Below are 18,390 nucleotides of genomic sequence, written 5' to 3'. Positions count from 1 at the left end.
TTTGCCTACAGCTTAGTTTTATCTCAGCTGCCAACACATCAGATCAATCAGTTCCATCAGTCACAGGGCAACCAAGTCTGGCTATACATGACTGATGTTGACTACTTTGTCCATTGTTGACTAGACAGCAGCCTATTCGCCCATGTATATGGCCAAAACAATGACATCCTCAATCCATATGGGATCTGGGCTTGGCCACATACTGGTAGTGAAGGCTAAAAGAATCCTGTTGGGTGAGAAGGGCCCCTGTGTGGTGAGATTTTTGGCCAGAGGGATCAACATGATTTAGTCCCCCACTTACAAAAATCTACTTGTACAGCAGTGGCCCAAGTATTTCTGTTTATGCTCAGGTTCCAACCAATAGGACCTTCACTCCTGGAACACCCAAGAGTGTCTTCTTGAAGTTGTGTCCCCCAGAAACTTTCAGTATATCAATTCTCTTCCCCGCCATTACAGGTCTTTCCGGAGCAGGTAAAACAACACTAGGCTTTGCTTTGGAGGAATACCTGGTCACTCATGCCATCCCCTGCTACTCTCTCGATGGCGACAACATTCGCCATGGGCTGAACAAGAACCTGGGCTTCTCTTCAGAGGACAGAGAGGAAAATATTCGGCGTATTGCTGAGGTTGCCAAGCTGTTTGCAGACGCTGGTCTGGTCTGTATCACCAGCTTCATCTCTCCTTACACCAAGGTAAAGTACTGGGCCGGGAACTGCACACAATTCTTCTCAAAGGGACCATTTCAAGTTCCCCTCGGAAGTCCAACTTATGGTCAAGTCCCCTTAGTGGATAACATGGTTACATATATAGGCCAGATATATTGGCTGCAAATCTTATTTTACTGGTAAACAACTGACGGCCAAAAAGATTAATAAGGGCATTCTAAAATAAAGCATTGCATTGCAGTTTGGTTATCTGTTGCATTATGGGTATGCGTTACATTGCTGGACGTCTATAAGAAATATGGTGTATCTCTGTGATTTTAAAAGGATCGGGAGGACGCAAGAAAGGTTCATGAATCTGCCGGCCTCCCATTTTTTGAGATCTTTGTTGATGCCCCTCTGAATATCTGTGAAAGCCGAGACGTGAAGGGTTTGTACAAGAAGGCCAGAGCTGGAGAAATTAAGGGTGCGTATATGGATGCCCAAAGCACTTCTTTACAGATGTTATTCTGGATAACTTCTTTTCAAGACACCTTTTCATGGCAGGATAAATACAGTGCCAATTCCATGTATAATACCCCAGAACACACAGCAGGATAAATACAGTGCCAATTCCATGTATAATACCCCAGAACACACAGCCGGATAAATACAGTGCCAATTCCATGTATAATACCCCAGAACACACAGCCGGATAAATACAGTGCCAATTCCATGTATAATACCCCAGAACACACAGCAGGATAAATACAGTGCCAATTCCATGTATAATACCCCAGAACACACAGCAGGATAAATACAGTGCCAATTCCATGTATAATACCCCAGAACACACAGCAGATAAATACAGTGCCAATTCCATGTATAATACCCCAGAACACACAGCAGGATAAATACAGTGCCAATTCCATGTATAATACCCCAGAACCCACAGCAGGATAAATACAGTGCCAATTCCATGTATAATACCCCAGAACACACAGCAGGATAAATACAGTGCCAATTCCATGTATAATACCCCAGAACACACAGCAGGATAAATACAGTGCCAATTCCATGTATAATACCCCAGAACCCACAGCAGGATAAATACAGTGCCAATTCCATGTATAATACCCCAGAACCCACAGCAGGATAAATACAGTGCCAATTCCATGTATAATACCCCAGAACACACAGCAGGATAAATACAGTGCCAATTCCATGTATAATACCCCAGAACACACAGCAGGATAAATACAGTGCCAATTCCATGTAATAATACCCCAGACACACAGCAGGATAAATACAGTGCCAATTCCATGTATAATACCCCAGAACCCACAGCAGGATAAATACAGTGCCAATTCCATGTATAATACCCCAGAACACACAGCAGGATAAATACAGTGCCAATTCCATGTATAATACCCCAGAAACACAGCCGATAATACAGTGCCAATTCCATGTATAATACCCAGACACACAGCGGATAAATACAGTGCCAATTCCATGTATAATACCCCAGAACACACAGCAGGATAAATACAGTGCCAATTCCATGTATAATACCCCAGAACACACAGCAGGATAAATACAGTGCCAATTCCATGTATAATACCCCAGAACACACAGCAGGATAAATACAGTGCCAATTCCATGTATAATACCCCAGAACACACAGCAGGATAAATACAGTGCCAATTCCATGTATAATACATCATCGCACCTGTTTACAAATAGGAAGTAAGGTTGAGCACTTGCATAGAACTTCCCTCACTGTCTCTCCCTTTGTAACATGTTTTTGTGCAGGATTCACGGGAATTGACTCTTTATATGAGAAGCCAGAGGCCCCCGAACTTGTGCTGAAGACTAACGTCCATTCTGTGAATGACTGTATCCAGCAGATTGTGGAGCTGTTGCAGGAACGGGTAAGGACTGTTTCATGTCCTCTGCTGGATTCCATTATCAGTGTCCATTTGCAGCATTGCAGTTAAGCAATCTCCAACACCTGCTGACTTGTAGCTGCATTTCTTCCCAGGCGATTGTCCCATCGGGAGCGACGAAAGAAGTCCATGAACTGTTTGTTCCAGAGAACAAGTTGAATGAGGTTAAGCGGGAAGCTGAGACTTTGCCGTCAGTAGGGATCAATAAGGTACCAGCCATCGGGTGTTTATTGTTCTATTGTGATAGGGTCGTGTTGCAATGAGATGATTTATTTCAATTCTGGGGAAAAACCTTGTAAAGTTAACTTTTGTGCTTCCGTAATGGGTCAGTATGATATTTTATTAACAGCCCAGGAAGGGCAAGTATCCATTTAAAGAGGAGACAAACACGGTAGATCAGAAGTGGCGCGTGATGGAGCCAGTTTCACCAACATCAAGTCCGCCATTTTGGTACAGGCTGATAGAGACTGAGAGGGACTTGCTCTGTTGGTTCCGGAGTTTTGTGTTCATGTTTCCCTCTTACCTGGGCAGGTTGACCTGCAGTGGGTGCAAGTTCTGAGCGAAGGTTGGGCCACTCCCCTCAGGGGCTTCATGCGCGAGAGCGAATATCTACAGGTTCTTCACTTCGACACTCTCTTAGATGGTAATGGTTTTTCCTTTTTTTTTTGAAACAAAGATAGATACCATAGACGGATTTTAGTAAAATAAATGGGGGGGGGGGGGGTATTGGGTTTATTTAATGGTTAAATGATTCCCTTTTCTCTGTAATAATAAAACAGTACCTGTACTTGATCCCAACTAAGATATAATTACCCCTTATTGGGGCAGAACAGCCCTATTGGGTTTATTTAATGGTTAAATGATTCCCTTTTCTCTGTAATAATAAAACAGTACCTGTACTTGATCCCAACTAAGATATAATTACCCCTTATTGGGGGCAAAACAGCCCTATTGGGTTTATTTCATGGTTAAATGATTCCCTTTTCTCTGTAATAATAAAACAGAACCTGTACTTGATCCCAACTAAGATATAATTACCCCTTATTGGGGGCAGAACAGCCCTATTGGGTTTATTTAATGGTTAAATGATTCCCTTTTCTCTGTAATAATAAAACAGTACCTGTACTTGATCCCAACTAAGATATAATTACCCCTTATTGGGGGCAGAACAGCCCTATTGGGTTTATTTAATGGTTAAATGATTCCCTTTTCTCTGTAATAATAAAACAGTACCTGTACTTGATCCCAACTAAGATTTAATTACCCCTTATTGGGGCAGAACAGCCCTATTGGGTTTATTTCATGGTTAAATGATTCCCTTTTCTCTGTAATAATAAAACAGTACCTGTACTTGATCCCAACTAAGATATAATTACCCCTTATTGGGGGCAGAACAGCCCTATTGGGTTTATTCAATATTTAAATGATTTTTAGTAGACTTAAAGGGAAACGAAAGTCAAAGTCACTTGGGGGTGCCAAAATGTTAGGCACCCCCAAGTGACTTTAACCGCTTACCTCGTACCCCGGGCTGGTGCCCCTGTTAGGAGAAAACAGCACCAGCCCGGGGCACCTGGAGCGCAGCGCTTCCGTCTTCCTCGCTTCCTTTTCCTGAGTGCCAGCGGTGGGCGCATGCGCAGTAGAGTGAAAAGCCGACTTTAACATTTAAAGTTCGGCTTTTCACTCTACTGCGCATGCGCGCGCAGCGAATCAGGAAAAGGAAGCGCCGGCAGCTACCCCGGGCTGGTGCTGTTCCTTCCTCACAGGGGCACCAGCCCGGGGTAAAAGGTGGCGGTCAAAGTCACTTGGGGGTGCCTAACATTTTGGCACCCCCAAGTGACTTTGACTTTATTTTTCCTTTAAGGTATGGAGATCCAAATTACAGAAAGATACCTGATCCTGAATACCCTTGGTCCCGAGCATTCTGGATAACAGGTCCCATACCTGTATCAATACAATAAATACCCAGCACTAAAGCCAAAGAAAAGAAAGGCCTTTATAACTAGTATAGATCAGTATAGACCAGTATAGATCTTTATCCCACCCATAATGGTCAAATGGGGCCCCGTACATTGATGCTTCTCCTAATAAGCCCCATGACCAACTGTTACCATAGCTTTTCCCTAAACCAAGTCTCAAACAATCCCACCACTCTGGGTCCTAGGGCCCAGCCAATGGGTCAGACTTGCAAGTCCTGTTTCTAAGCCAGCAGGGATAATGTGGTTAGAACATAGATAAGTCCATATTGATCCCCTATATAATATCACCTATATATATATATAATATCACCTATTGAATGTGAGTGTGCCCATCATGATGTATCAAACTGCACTTCTCTTTAGACTGGAACCATAACTTATACAGCAAGTTCAATGGTGAGTTGACTCTGTGTTGTGGGAAGTTGTACCCAATCACATCCCGGGGGCTGGAACTCCTCCTCCTCCTCCCCCGGCAGGGAGGAGCCCAGTTCTACTGAGTGTCTTGCACTTGTGGAGGAGCAGTTCAGCTGTTAACAAGGGGAATTTGCTTCATTTTGCACTAAAAATATGGATATATAAGAAATAGCGAACGTTGTCGCAACTGCCGCAAACGTAACACACTCATTTGTGCATCTGTCCCACCAACTGAAAAAGAAAAACAATTATTCACATGAAATAATTCTCTATATATAAATATAAAGACTTGTGACTTCTGATTGTAAGTTCTTGGATCAGACAGAGGGTACAGGGGCGGCCTTTGATCCGCCATGTTACTGAATAACCTAAAAAAATAAACTACTTACGTTCTTTGAACTTTCAAAGATTTTAATACATTTTTAATTAACCTTATTGTTATAAAGTCGCTGCCCCTGAACCTTCTCCGTTACTGTAAAGGGAACATATTCCCTATTTATACATAGAGACGACCTTGTATTTATTTTCACTTGAACAAATGGTAAAGTAGGAGGGCGGGGCTTCCTGTGCGCATGGTACATCCCTTCTCTGCGTATTTCCATGATTGCTGTACCTATCAGCCTGTCTTGGAAGAAAGCAATATGGCAGCTTCGGCTCGCACGTACAAAGGCAAATAAGCAGAGAAGGAATGAGCCAATAAGGGCTTACCTCCCACTGCTCTGTTGGTGTAAGAGGGAATACAATGCAAGGTAGCCTCTATCTATAAATGAGTTAATTAAGAATCTTGCCTGTGTATATCAGAGGGGGCCGCTAATTAGAGATCGTTACTATCTTCTGATGTTTAATGGGAAATAAATGAGCAAATCACTTGAAACTATCATTACAATTATTAGTAGGATGAAACCTTATGTCCCAGTCCTTTATAAAAGACCCTTATTCCCACTCATACTATAGGCACTGCTCTCCTACTAACCCCACTCATACTATAGGCACTGCTCTCCTACTAACCCCACTCATACTATAGGCACTGCTCTCCTACTAACCCCACTCATACTATAGGCACTGCTCTCCTACTAACCCCACTCATACTATAGGCACTGCTCTCCTACTAACCCCACTCATACTATAGGCACTGCTCTCCTACTAACCCCACTCTTACTATAGGTACTGCTATCCTACTAACCCCACTCTTACTATAGGTACTGCTCTTATACTAACCCCACTCTTACTATAGGCACTGCTCTCCTACTAACCCCACTCTTACTATAGGTACTGCTCTTATACTAACCCCACTCTTACTATAGGCACTGCTCTCCTACTAACCCCACTCTTACTATAGGCACTGCTCTTATACTAACCCAACTCTTACTATAGGCACTGCTCTTATACTAACCCAACTCTTACTATAGGCACTGCTCTCCCAACTCTTACTATAGGCACTGCTCTCCTATTAACCCAACTCTTACTATAGGTACTGCTCTCCTATTAACTCTTACTATAGGTACTGCTCTCCTCTTACCAACTCTTACTATAGGTACCCCAACTCTTACTATAGGTACTGCTCTCCTATTAACCCAACTCTTACTATAGGCACTGCTCTCCTACTAACCCAACTCTTACTATAGGCACTGCTCTCCTATTAACTCAACTCTTACTATAGGCACTGCTCTCCTACTAACCCCACTCTTACTATAGGTACTGCTCTCCTATTAACCCAACTCTTACTATAGGCACTGCTCTTATACTAACCCAACTCTTACTATAGGTACTGCTCTCCTATTAACCCAACTCTTACTATAGGCACTGCTCTTATACTAACCCAACTCTTACTATAGGTACTGCTCTCCTATTAACCCATCTCTTACAATATGTACTGCTCTCATATTTACCCCACTGATACTATAGGCACTGCTCTCCTATTAACCCAACTCTTACTATAGGTAATGCTCTCCTATTAACCCCACTCTTGCTGTGCTGTAGATACTGCTCTTATATTGACCCTGCTGTTACTGTAGATACTGCTCTCCTATTATCCCCACTCTTACAATAGGTACTACTCTCCTATTATCCCCACTCTTACAATAGGTACTACTCTCCTATTAACCCTACTCTTACTATAGGTACTGCTCTCCTATTAACCCCACTGATACTATAGGTACTGCTCTAATCTTACAGGCACTACTACTATACTTTCATCCCTTCTGCTACTATAGGTTCTGCTTACAGGCACTACTATTACTGCTATACTATGATCCCTTCTGCTACTATAGGTGTTGTGCTAATTTCAAGTGATGGGCTGCTGTTAGTAATTGCAACTTCTGAATAATACAAGGCACAGTAATTAATGTTTTGTTACAGAATCTCTCATTGTATTTATTCCCTTAATGTTCGTTACAAGTACAGGTATAAGAATCCCATTATGTGTGATTAAGTGATGACCCTGGGCCCGAGCTCCCGGTGCCAATAGAAAGTCCTTTGATGGTTGCGTAAGGCACTGAATGACCCATGTGTTCACCTAAGCATTAACCAAAGTCAGGGTCATAACGAGCCGTTGGTCTCGGAGCCACTGCCACCCCACAGCACTCACATAATAGGCACTAGCTTTAAAGGGGAAATTAACCTAACTTCTATCAGTTTCTCTTTCTTTTACCTCTTGTATGTACCAATGCAGCCTCTTCCCTACTTACCTGCTATGTTAGCTACTACCCAGCTGGTGCATCTGTTACATTGTGTATCTCTTTAAAGGGGAACTTAAACCTCACCTTATTATATTAACTCTTAGCACAGCCCTGTAAGGCCCCCCATCCCTTCTTCAGCTCTATTGCTGGCACATTAAAAAAACTAACCCTTTTCTCAGTGATTAGGGAGCCACAACTGAAGGTGCCCCTATCAAAGATGGTGGCCACCAACCCCCTAGAAGGTACTAGGGACCCAGGGGAGTCCTTAGAGTTAAAAATCATAATATATGAAGTTTAGTTCTCCTTTAAAAACATGCTTATTAATATAATAGTAGTATAATACTGTGTATGGGTGCAGGGAGCGTGGCCTTGCTAGTCTGCGTACCCATTGGTCCCTTTAATGCTAATGACTGGCTTGTGTCGGCAGGAGGAACCATTAATATGAGTATCCCCATTGTGCTGCCCGTCTCCGCCGAGGACAAGGAGCGACTGGCCAACGTTGATGCCATTGCGCTCAAATATGAAGGCAAAAATGTGGCGATTTTGCGCAACCCGGAATTCTTTGAGCACAGGAAGGAAGAGAGGTGTGCCCGGGTCTGGGGTACCACTTGCGCCAAGCACCCCCATATTAAGGTATGTTACTGATCCTCATAAACTGGTAAAACCAGGAAGTGGAGATCATTTATAGATCATATCTGTCTCCAAGGCAACCGCAGATGGAATGTTAACTGCATAACTCCGTGTATACATGCCTTCCATTCCTCCCTGCGCCCTTCCACCTTAAATACACCAGACCTGTAGGGATCCTACATGGGGCCCTAGGCATGGTAGTGCTTTGGGGTCCCCATCTTCTTACACCACCTTTCTAGGACCCCCCTTGAAGTTATGCCACTGACTGTAACCAACATACACGTATATCTGTTTCAGATGATAATGGAAAGTGGTGATTGGCTCGTTGGGGGAGACCTAGAAGTCCTGGAGAGGATCAGATGGGGGGATGGTTTGGATCAGTACCGCCTCACACCGCTGGAATTAAAGCAGAGAGCAAAGGACATGAATGCAGGTAAAACATATGATTCTGTTGCTGTAGTCTTTGGCTTCATTGCACCCCCAAAGTGGATTTTTAGGGGCAGACATTAAATATATATTGTATATCCCTATCCCTGGGCTATTATCCCACTGCTACTATAGGCACCATCTCTCCCTACTATACCTGCTATCCCACAGCCACAGTCCCTTCCCAGAGGCTATTATCCCACTGCTACTATAGGCACCATCTCTCCCTACTATACCTGCTATCCCACAGCCCCAGTCCCTTCCCAGGGGCTATTATCCCCCCACTGCTACTATAGGCACCATCTCTCCCTACTATACCTGCTATCCACAGCCCCAGTCCCTTCCCAGAGGCTATTATCCCCCCACTGCTACTATAGGCACCATCTCTCCCTACTATACCTGCTATCCCACAGCCCCAGTCCCTTCCCAGAGGCTATTATCCCCCCACTGCTACTATAGGCACCATCTCTCCCTACTATACCTGCTATCTCACAGCCCCAGTCCCTTCCCAGAGGCTATTATCCCCCCACTGCTACTATAGGCACCATCTCTCCCTACTATACCTGCTATCTCACAGCCCCAGTCCCTTCCCAGAGGCTATTATCCCACTGCTACTATAGGCACCATCTCTCCCTACTATACCTGCTATCCCACAGCCCCAGTCCCTTCCCAGAGGCTATTATCCCCCCACTGCTACTATAGGCACCATCTCTCCCTACTATACCTGCTATCCCACAGCCCCAGTCCCTTCCCAGAGGCTATTATCCCCCACTGCTACTATAGGCACCATCTCTCCCTACTATACCTGCTATCTCACAGCCCCAGTCCCTTCCCAGAGGCTATTATCCCCCCACTGCTACTATAGGCACCATCTCTCCCTACTATACCTGCTATCCCACAGCCCCAGTCCCTTCCCAGAGGCTATTATCCCCCCACTGCTACTATAGGCACCATCTCTCCCTACTATACCTGCTATCCCACAGCCCCAGTCCCTTCCCAGAGGCTATTATCCCCCCACTGCTACTATAGGCACCATCTCTCCCTACTATACCTGCTATCCCACAGCCCCAGTCCCTTCCCAGAGGCTATTATCCAACTACTACTATAGACACAGAACAAAAGAGAGGTAAATATGTGGTGCTTTATTGAACTTTCCAGCCCCGTTCTGACCCAGATGCGCTGCTTTGTTGGCCTTTCTATATACTATCCTGCTTGGAACAAAAGAAACACTAAGTCTCAGTATGTTCTGTTCCCAGGTGGAACTTTCTATGGTGCAGTTACAGATGTTCCCTGCAGGTACAAGGATCTCTTTCTGTACTGAGTCCGGAACATGATGTTTCTGTAATGAGGACAGATGAGCGCTTATCAGATTAGTGAAGTCTCAGCGTGACCTCGTGCCTCACACTCCCATGTTTACAATGATAAATAAATATGGTAGTGGGACGTGCCCGATCCTTGCACACATGTAACCCCGGGGAGGGGTAAAAGTCCAACCTGCTCCTGTGACGTTCCCTCTCCCATAACTGCACCATTTCTAACTCAAGGGACAGTAAAGCTTAGAACTAATCTGCTTGTACTTTAAAGGGTAAATATGTCTCATGTTGATTGGTCAGTATGGCTAAAAAGATCATTTTCCTTTCACTTGCTTTGTGTTCCCTTATTGTTCACCCCATAGGGGGTACATTAACCCTTATGTAGGGGTGTATTATTGACATTGGAGACAAATATCACTGGTGATGTTGCCCTATAGCAACCAATCAGCAATTAGATTTGAACAGTCATCTACAATATAGAATATAAAAGCAAAGATCTGATTGGTTGCTATGGGTAACATCACCGGTCGCCAATGTTAATAAACACGCCCCATAACATGGATATAGTTGGCCTTGAGTAACTCGGATTTTTCTTTTCCAGATGTTGTATTCTGTTTCCAGCTGCGCAATCCCGTGCATAACGGACACGCATTGCTCATGCAGGACACCCGGCGCCACCTGCTGTCCAGGGGTTACAAGTGCCCCGTTCTCTTGCTTCATCCCCTCGGGGGTTGGACAAAGGACGACGATGTGCCTTTGGACTGGCGTATGAAGCAGCACGATGCTGTGCTGGAGGAGGGGGTCCTGGATCCCAAGACCACCATTGTGGCCATCTTCCCATCCCCAATGCTCTATGCCGGACCCACCGAGGTAACTAGCTGTAGGAATATATATATCAGTAAATATTGCCCTTTTACATCCTTTCCCTTGAGCCGCCATTTTGTGATGGGCTGTGAGCTCCCTCAGAGATCAGCTGACAGGAAGTGATGCAGCTCTTACTGTAACAGGAAGTAGAGTGGAAGCAAAAGGCAGAACTCTGCCCATTCATTGGCTGATGGGGCCTAGCATGTATGTGTGCCTTGGCTTGTTTGTGTGCACTGTGACTCCTATGATCCCAGGGGGCGGCCCTTAGTACTTAAAATGGCAGTTTCCTATTTAGGATTACCCAATGGCACACACTACTAAAATAGTATATTTTTATGAAAATTGTTTATTTAGATAAAGCAGGGTTTTACGTACAGAGACCTATATTGTTTGGGGGTATAGTTTTCCTTTAATTACAGCTATAATATTGGCTGTGAGGAGCCTATGTGCTACGTAACCAGATTAAAGCCAAACAACCTCCAAAAAACCCCAAAGGGACATGGTTAAATATCCCTTTGATTGGGAAATTACCTATAGCTGGATCAGGTGACCAACATGTGTGAGCCAATCAGGGCACAGGCATGATCAGCCATCGCAGTTAGTTACCACTCTGCCTCCTGGGGCTCAGCCTGGGGAAGAAGCAGTCAACCCAGTAGGTGACCAGTAAGGACTCAGATTGGTTAATCAATAGCAAATTGGACTGGCAGGCTACTAGAGGCTCTGTTTAGCAAGACACATGGTCTTTATGCCTCTAAAACTTGCCTTCAAGTCAGAAATTCAAAAATGGTCAGCAACTTTGAGGCCACTGGGAGCAACAGCCAAGGGGTTGGGGGGCAACATGTTGCTTACGAGCTGCTAGTTTGGGATCTCTGCTCCATTGAGTGCAAAAGTTCAGCACCATGCTTATATGTCCAGTAGATGGCGATCATGCTTCTGCAGGTTATGGAGAATGTTTCACATTGAGACAAGCATTATAGGGATTGTTATTATTACATTTATTTATAAAGCACAGAGATATAGATTGATAGATAGATAGATAGATAGATAGATAGATAGATAGATAGATAGATAGATAGATAGATAGATAATAGATAGATAGATGATATATAGATAGATAGATGATATATAGATAGATAGATAGATGATATATAGATAGATAGATAGATAGATAGATAGATAGATAGATAGATAGATAGATAGATAGATAGATAATAGATAGATAGATGATATATAGATAGATAGATGATATATAGATAGATAGATGATATATAGATAGATAGATAGATAGATAGATAGATAGATGATAGATAGATAGATGATATATAGATAAATAGATAGATAGATGATATATAGATAGATGATATATAGATAGATAGATAGATAGATAGATAGATGATAGATGATATATAGATAGATAGATAGATGATATATAGATAGATAGATAGATAGATAGATAGATAGATAGATAGATAGATAGATAGATGATAGATAGATAGATAGATGATAGATAGATAGATGATGATAGCGGGTGGGGAGCAGATTAGACCAACACCTGTGTGTCCAGCCTTTGTGCCATGGCCAGGACCCCCAAGCTCTCTGTAGACAGTAGAATAACCCTCTGAATTTATTGCAGGTTCAGTGGCACTGCAGGGCCCGGATGATTGCGGGGTCCAACTTCTACATTGTTGGCCGTGACCCAGCGGGAATGCCTCACCCGGAGACCAAGCAGGATCTGTATGAAGTGACACACGGGGGCAAGGTGCTGAGCATGGCCCCCGGCCTGACATCTGTCGAGATCATTCCATTCAGAGTCGCCGCGTACAATAAAAAGAATAAAGCCATGGAGTTTTATGACAAGGAAAGGTACAGGGCACACGTTATCTCCCCTCGCTGAGCAAACATGCCTATTTACTTATAGTATTGGCCAATAAAAGCACAGAACACTGTGTTTGCCCCACAAGCACTGGCCACAAATGACCCCAGCCGGCAATGGAATCCTGGGAATCCAGCATGATATGTGAGGTATTTGCTATGGGCCCCACTATGGCCCCGGGGTGATTGTATTTCTTAGGCAAGACTAGCGAGCATTGCCGCTACCGTGATATTCTCATAGGGACGAGTGAAACAATTCCAGGTGCTTTAGCCCTGTGTGCGTTTGGGTTGCCAGGTAGGCAAAATGCCCAAAATATCTCCATGTGTCGTTGCCCTAAACCTGTTTCATAACAGAGCCCCGAGGGAAGGGTCAGGGATTTGTTATCTAACATCCAGTTATGTTAACAGAGCATTTAAGGGGAAGTAAATATTTACAAAAAAAATGAGTTCCATATCTAGTTGAGTTTTGCCATTTATATGGGATGGTCGCTTGGGCCTTTGTCAAACCACAACTTCCCTGATTGTTAGTAGTAGCAGCCATGCTTGCAGATGTAGTAGATGCTTGTCCTACTCCGTTTCTTGCTCCTCTTGCTCCAGTTCTAGTAGGTGCTTGTCTTGCTCCAGTTCTAGAAGTTACTTATCTTGCTCCAGTTCTAGTAGGTGCCTGTCTTGCTCCAGTTCTAGTAGGTGCCTGTCTTGCTCCAGTTCTAGAAGTTACTTATCTTGCTCCAGTTCTAGTAGGTGCTTGTCTTGCTACAGTTCTAGAAGTTACTTATCTTGCTCCAGTTCTAGTAGGTGCTTGTCTTGCTCCAGTTCTAGAAGTTACTTATCTTGCTCCAGTTCTAGTAGGTGCTTGTCTTGCTCCAGTTCTAGAAGTTACTTATCTTGCTCCAGTTCTAGTAGGTGCCTGTCTTGCTCCAGTTGTAGAAGTTACTTATCTTGCTCCAGTTCTAGTAGGTGCTTGTCTTGCTCCAGTTCTAGAAGTTACTTATCTTGCTCCAGTTCTAGTAGGTGCTTGTCTTGCTCCAGTTCTAGTAGGTGCTTGTCTTGCTCCAGTTCTAGAAGTTACTTATCTTGCTCCAGTTCTAGTAGGTGCTTGTCTTGCTCCAGTTCTAGAAGTTACTTATCTTGCTCCAGTTCTAGTAGGTGCTTGTCTTGCTCCAGTTCTAGTAGGTGCTTGTCTTGCTCCAGTTCTAGAAGTTACTTATCTTGCTCCAGTTCTAGTAGGTGCTTGTCTTGCTCCAGTTCTAGTAGGTGCCTGTCTTGCTCCAGTTCTAGTAGGTGCTTGTCTTGCTCCAGTTCTAGAAGTTACTTATCTTGCTCCAGTTCTAGTAGGTGCTTGTCTTGCTCCAGTTCTAGAAGTTACTTATCTTGCTCCAGTTCTAGTAGGTGCTTGTCTTGCTCCAGTTCTAGAAGTTACTTATCTTGCTCCAGTTCTAGTAGGTGCCTGTCTTGCTCCAGTTGTAGAAGTTACTTATCTTGCTCCAGTTCTAGTAGGTGCTTGTCTTGCTCCAGTTCTAGAAGTTACTTATCTTGCTCCAGTTCTAGTAGGTGCTTGTCTTGCTCCAGTTCTAGTAGGTGCTTGTCTTGCTCCAGTTCTAGAAGTTACTTATCTTGCTCCAGTTCTAGTAGGTGCTTGTCTTGCTCCAGTTCTAGAAGTTACTTATCTTGCTCCAGTTCTAGTAGGTGCTTGTCTTGCTCCAGTTCTAGAAGTTACTTATCTTGCTCCAGTTCTAGTAGGTGCTTGTCTTGCTCCAGTTCTAGTAGGTGCTTGTCTTGCTCCAGTTCTAGAAGTTACTTATCTTGCTCCAGTTCTAGTAGGTGCTTGTCTTGCTCCAGTTCTAGTAGGTGCCTGTCTTGCTCCAGTTCTAGTAGGTGCTTGTCTTGCTCCAGTTCAAGAAGTTACTTATCTTGCTCCAGTTCTAGTAGGTGCTTGGCTTGCTCCAGTTCTAGAAGTTACTTATCTTGCTCCAGTTCTAGAAGTTACTTATCTTCTAGTAGGCACTTGTTTTGCTCCAGTTGTAGTAGGCACTCTTTTGTCTCCGGTTCTAGCCTGTGCTTGTCTTGCTTCAGTTCTAGTACTTGCCTGTCTTGCTCCAGTTCTAGAAGTAACTTCTCTTACTCCAGTTCTAGTGGGTGCTTGTCTCGCTCCAGATACAGTAGGTGCCTGTCTTGCTCCAGATTCAGTAGGGGCTTATATTGTTCTAGTTCTAGTAGGTACTTTTCACGCTCTAGTTCTAGTAGGTGCTTGTCTTGTTCTAGTTCTGGTAGTTGTTTGTCTTGTACCTTTTTCAGTAACCTGTAGTAACTAATCAGGCATTTGCTTTTAAATAGCCTCTGGTCTCCTGTATCAAAGCAAACACCCAGTTGGTCGCTCTGGGTCAGATCAATGTCTACATCATAGTAGAAATAATTTTGAGTCCAGCCTCACCAAGCAATGTTTTCCTATTTCCACAGACACGATGAGTTCGACTTCATCTCCGGCACTCGAATGAGGAAACTGGCCCGGGAAGGTCAGAACCCACCCGACGGCTTCATGGCCCCCAAAGCCTGGAAAGTCCTAACTGATTATTACTGCTCCTTGGAGAAGAACTGTTGACTCTGAAGCCGCGCCGGAGAGATTGTAGCCTCGTTATTTTCTAACTAACAATTATTTTATACGCCAATTAGTACACAAATCAATTTTTATCTTTGCAATGCTTCTTTCAATGGCTCTTTTTGTACTAAATTGAAACGCGCCGGCTAGATATGGCGTTGGTGCCCATAAATCTCAGTACGTAGATACAATGTGCAATGGAATCTAAGGCAAAAGTAGGGTCGGACTGGGCCGGTGGGGCACCGGGATAAAACCCATTGGGCCCCAACCTTCATGGGCCGACCCAGGCCTGCCCCCCCCATGATAACTGTGGGCGCCCGCGTTCCCCCTTCCATGATGCCCACAAGTAGGAAGTGCGGTACATGGTGGGGGGTAAAGGGGACATAGAAGCTTTGGACTGTGGTGAGGGCCCCCCGCTGGCAGCCCCGATGAGTCCAACACTTAGCAAAAGTCATAAAGTTCATGTTCGACTGGGGATACCTTAGCCGTGTCTCGCCCCAGAGCTTACGCTCACCTATTAATTGTATTCATGGTTAAAACAAATCTCTTTATAGGAGATTATATGGAGCATGAGGGGACTCCAGCTACCTATAACTGCCCCGTGACGTGCCACATCCTTCAGCGGGCACAGCACAACCAACCCCAATGCAGCACAATGCCAGTGCCTTCCATGTTGGTACATTCCAGATGCAGCACAATGCCAGTGCCTTCCATGTTGGTACATTCCAGATGCAGCACAATGCCAGTGCCTGCCATGTTGGTACATTCCAGATGCAGCACAAACCCACCTCAACCCTGGGAAACAGGCAAATGCCTTATCATATTTATTGTAGCGTCTTAATTCTTACCCAGATTTATATTTGTACAATTATATAATCCCTAGAACACATGGGAAGAATTACATGGTAATAGAAGATATTTTTTAAAAAAAATGTAATTTAATCCTTTCAAACAGGGTATTATCAGGGGAAATCACATGGAATATTTAGGCCGCAGGACATGGCAATTTTTTCGTTTTGTTTTTACCCCAGTAATATGTGAAAATGCTTTAATATGAGATTTGTATGTTTTTTATCTTTGTGTGAATTATTTAAACCTCCTCATATGTAACGATGGACCAAATGTGCGCCCCAGTGCTCTTACTTGCCCTTTACTGTTCTGTCTGTGCCTTTCTGAAGGGGTTAAATTGTAAATGTCTTAATTAAATGTGGAATTTTAGCCAAAAATGGGTGCTACCACACACTTATATAGGGGTTGGCAACTTCCACCACAGGGGCAGGACTGGGGAATAGGGGGGTCCTGGGACAGTAAGGATGGAGCCCTTATTAATGGGAGGTTGCCCGTTCCGTAGTTAATCAGCCAGCCATGCACAGAGATTCCCATTCCTGCAGGGGGCGCTGCTACTGCCTAATGCTGTAACAGAACTCTTGGGTGACCATGAAGGATAATGCAGAACTGCTTGCTATGTATAGTAGTTTGATTACACTTTCATCAGAATCATTTTTGTAGCTGATTTTTTATTGTAAAGAAATCTATTTATTATGGACAAGACAGGACTCTTGTGTCTTTTTAAGATATTGATACCTTTATGCTTTATAATGTGCCCCCCTATAGATGTGATACGAATGCTCACATTTCATATAGAATAAATATTTCTGTATTCAACGGTTTCCTCTGAGTAACTTTCTGGAGGGGGGGTGATTTATTTATATTAGTGGGTTTCTGACTATTTTGTCTCATTGGGGTAACAGTCACCCTGCTATAGTTCCAGGGGTACCCAGGGCACAAATAAGCACTCACCCCAAATCCCCCCTAACTGGCCTTCAGGCTGGGCCCCCTTAGCCCATAACAAGGTTACAGATATATAGAAACATTGGGGTAACAGTCACCCTGCTATAGTTCCAGGGGTACCCAGGGCACAAATAAGCACTCACCCCAAATCCCCCCTAACTGGCCTTCAGGCTGGGCCCCCTTAGCCCATAACAAGGTTACAGATATATAGAAACATTGGGGTAACAGTCACCCTGCTATAGTTCCAGGGGTACCCAGGGCACAAATAAGCACTCACCCCAAATCCCCCCCTAACTGGCCTTCAGGCTGGGCCCCCTTAGCCCATAACAAGGTTACAGATATATAGAAACATTGGGGTAACAGTCACCCTGCTAGAGTTCCAGGGGTACCCAGGGCACAAATAAGCACTCACCCCAAATCCCCCCTAACTGGCCTTCAGGCTGGGCCCCCTTAGCCCATAACAAGGTTACAGATCATGGGTGACTTTTTTTTAATTGGGGCCCCATACTGCTCAGTTGGCATGGCACTGGGGGCTTCCTGTGGGGGGGGAAAGAGCCCTGCTAAGGTGATTTATGACAGTGGCTCTGTGCACCATTAATGCACCAATTAATTAAGTGGTCTCACTTGGCCTCAACCAGAAGCTAAGAAGCCTGCCTCCTCCCAATCCCACAATTCCTTGCACATGTGATGTCAATAAGGAAAGGAACATCCCAGTGCAATGCATTGTGGGTTATGTAGTTCCTGCATGCTGTCTGTAAGCTGTGGGGAAGTTGTTACAATTGTAACATCAATGTTTTAGTCCCTCCTCCCCTGCCAGGATTTCAAATGATGCAGAAAGAGTAGAACTGTTTTGCAGCTGGATTTCAGCATATAAAAATGGGATTTATTCCTACTGTTTGGAGGAACAGATTACAGGGATAGGGATATTAGGGGTTTCTATGTTGTGTGGGGCTCTTTAACACAATTTGGTTCGGAAGTCGGAGTTCTCAGTGCATTGTGCATTTCAGCCAGCGCTACACATTAGAACTGCTTTCAGCTAACCTATTGTTTCTCCTACTCCCATGTAACTGGGGGAGTCCCAAGCCGGACTTGGATTTCTTACTATTGAGTGCTATTCTGATACCTACTGGGAGCTGCTATCTTGCTCCCTTCCCATTGTTCTGCTGATCGGCTGCTGGGAGGGGCGGGGGGGGATATCACTCCAACTTGCAGCGCAGCAGTAAAGTGTGCCTGAGTCTGAGCT

General features: G+C 44.3%; 1 protein-coding gene across 2 annotated transcripts in view; it reads left to right on the top strand.

Annotated features, from left to right (window-relative positions):
* Positions 1-17,021, top strand: part of papss2 (3'-phosphoadenosine 5'-phosphosulfate synthase 2) — a 35,994-nt gene extending 18,973 nt beyond the window's left edge. Inside the window, exons 3-13 of one of the 2 annotated variants that reach the window (XM_031905508.1) lie at positions 457-692; positions 990-1,128; positions 2,454-2,572; positions 2,683-2,796; positions 3,119-3,230; positions 4,927-4,959; positions 8,083-8,288; positions 8,583-8,718; positions 10,626-10,894; positions 12,522-12,751; positions 15,218-17,021. In XM_031905508.1, the coding sequence (XP_031761368.1) occupies positions 457-692; positions 990-1,128; positions 2,454-2,572; positions 2,683-2,796; positions 3,119-3,230; positions 4,927-4,959; positions 8,083-8,288; positions 8,583-8,718; positions 10,626-10,894; positions 12,522-12,751; positions 15,218-15,359 (1,736 nt within the window). In that variant the 3' untranslated portion in view covers positions 15,360-17,021. The remainder of the gene's footprint in view (positions 1-456; positions 693-989; positions 1,129-2,453; positions 2,573-2,682; positions 2,797-3,118; positions 3,231-4,926; positions 4,960-8,082; positions 8,289-8,582; positions 8,719-10,625; positions 10,895-12,521; positions 12,752-15,217) is intronic. The other variant, XM_031905507.1, reaches the window with a different exon arrangement.
* The last annotated feature ends 1,369 nt before the right edge of the window (positions 17,022-18,390 follow it).

The sequence above is a fragment of the Xenopus tropicalis genome, chromosome 7 (genome assembly GCF_000004195.4).
Source record: "Xenopus tropicalis strain Nigerian chromosome 7, UCB_Xtro_10.0, whole genome shotgun sequence".
Classification (NCBI taxonomy): domain Eukaryota; kingdom Metazoa; phylum Chordata; class Amphibia; order Anura; family Pipidae; genus Xenopus; species Xenopus tropicalis.
This window is presented reverse-complemented; position numbering and strand designations above follow the sequence as displayed.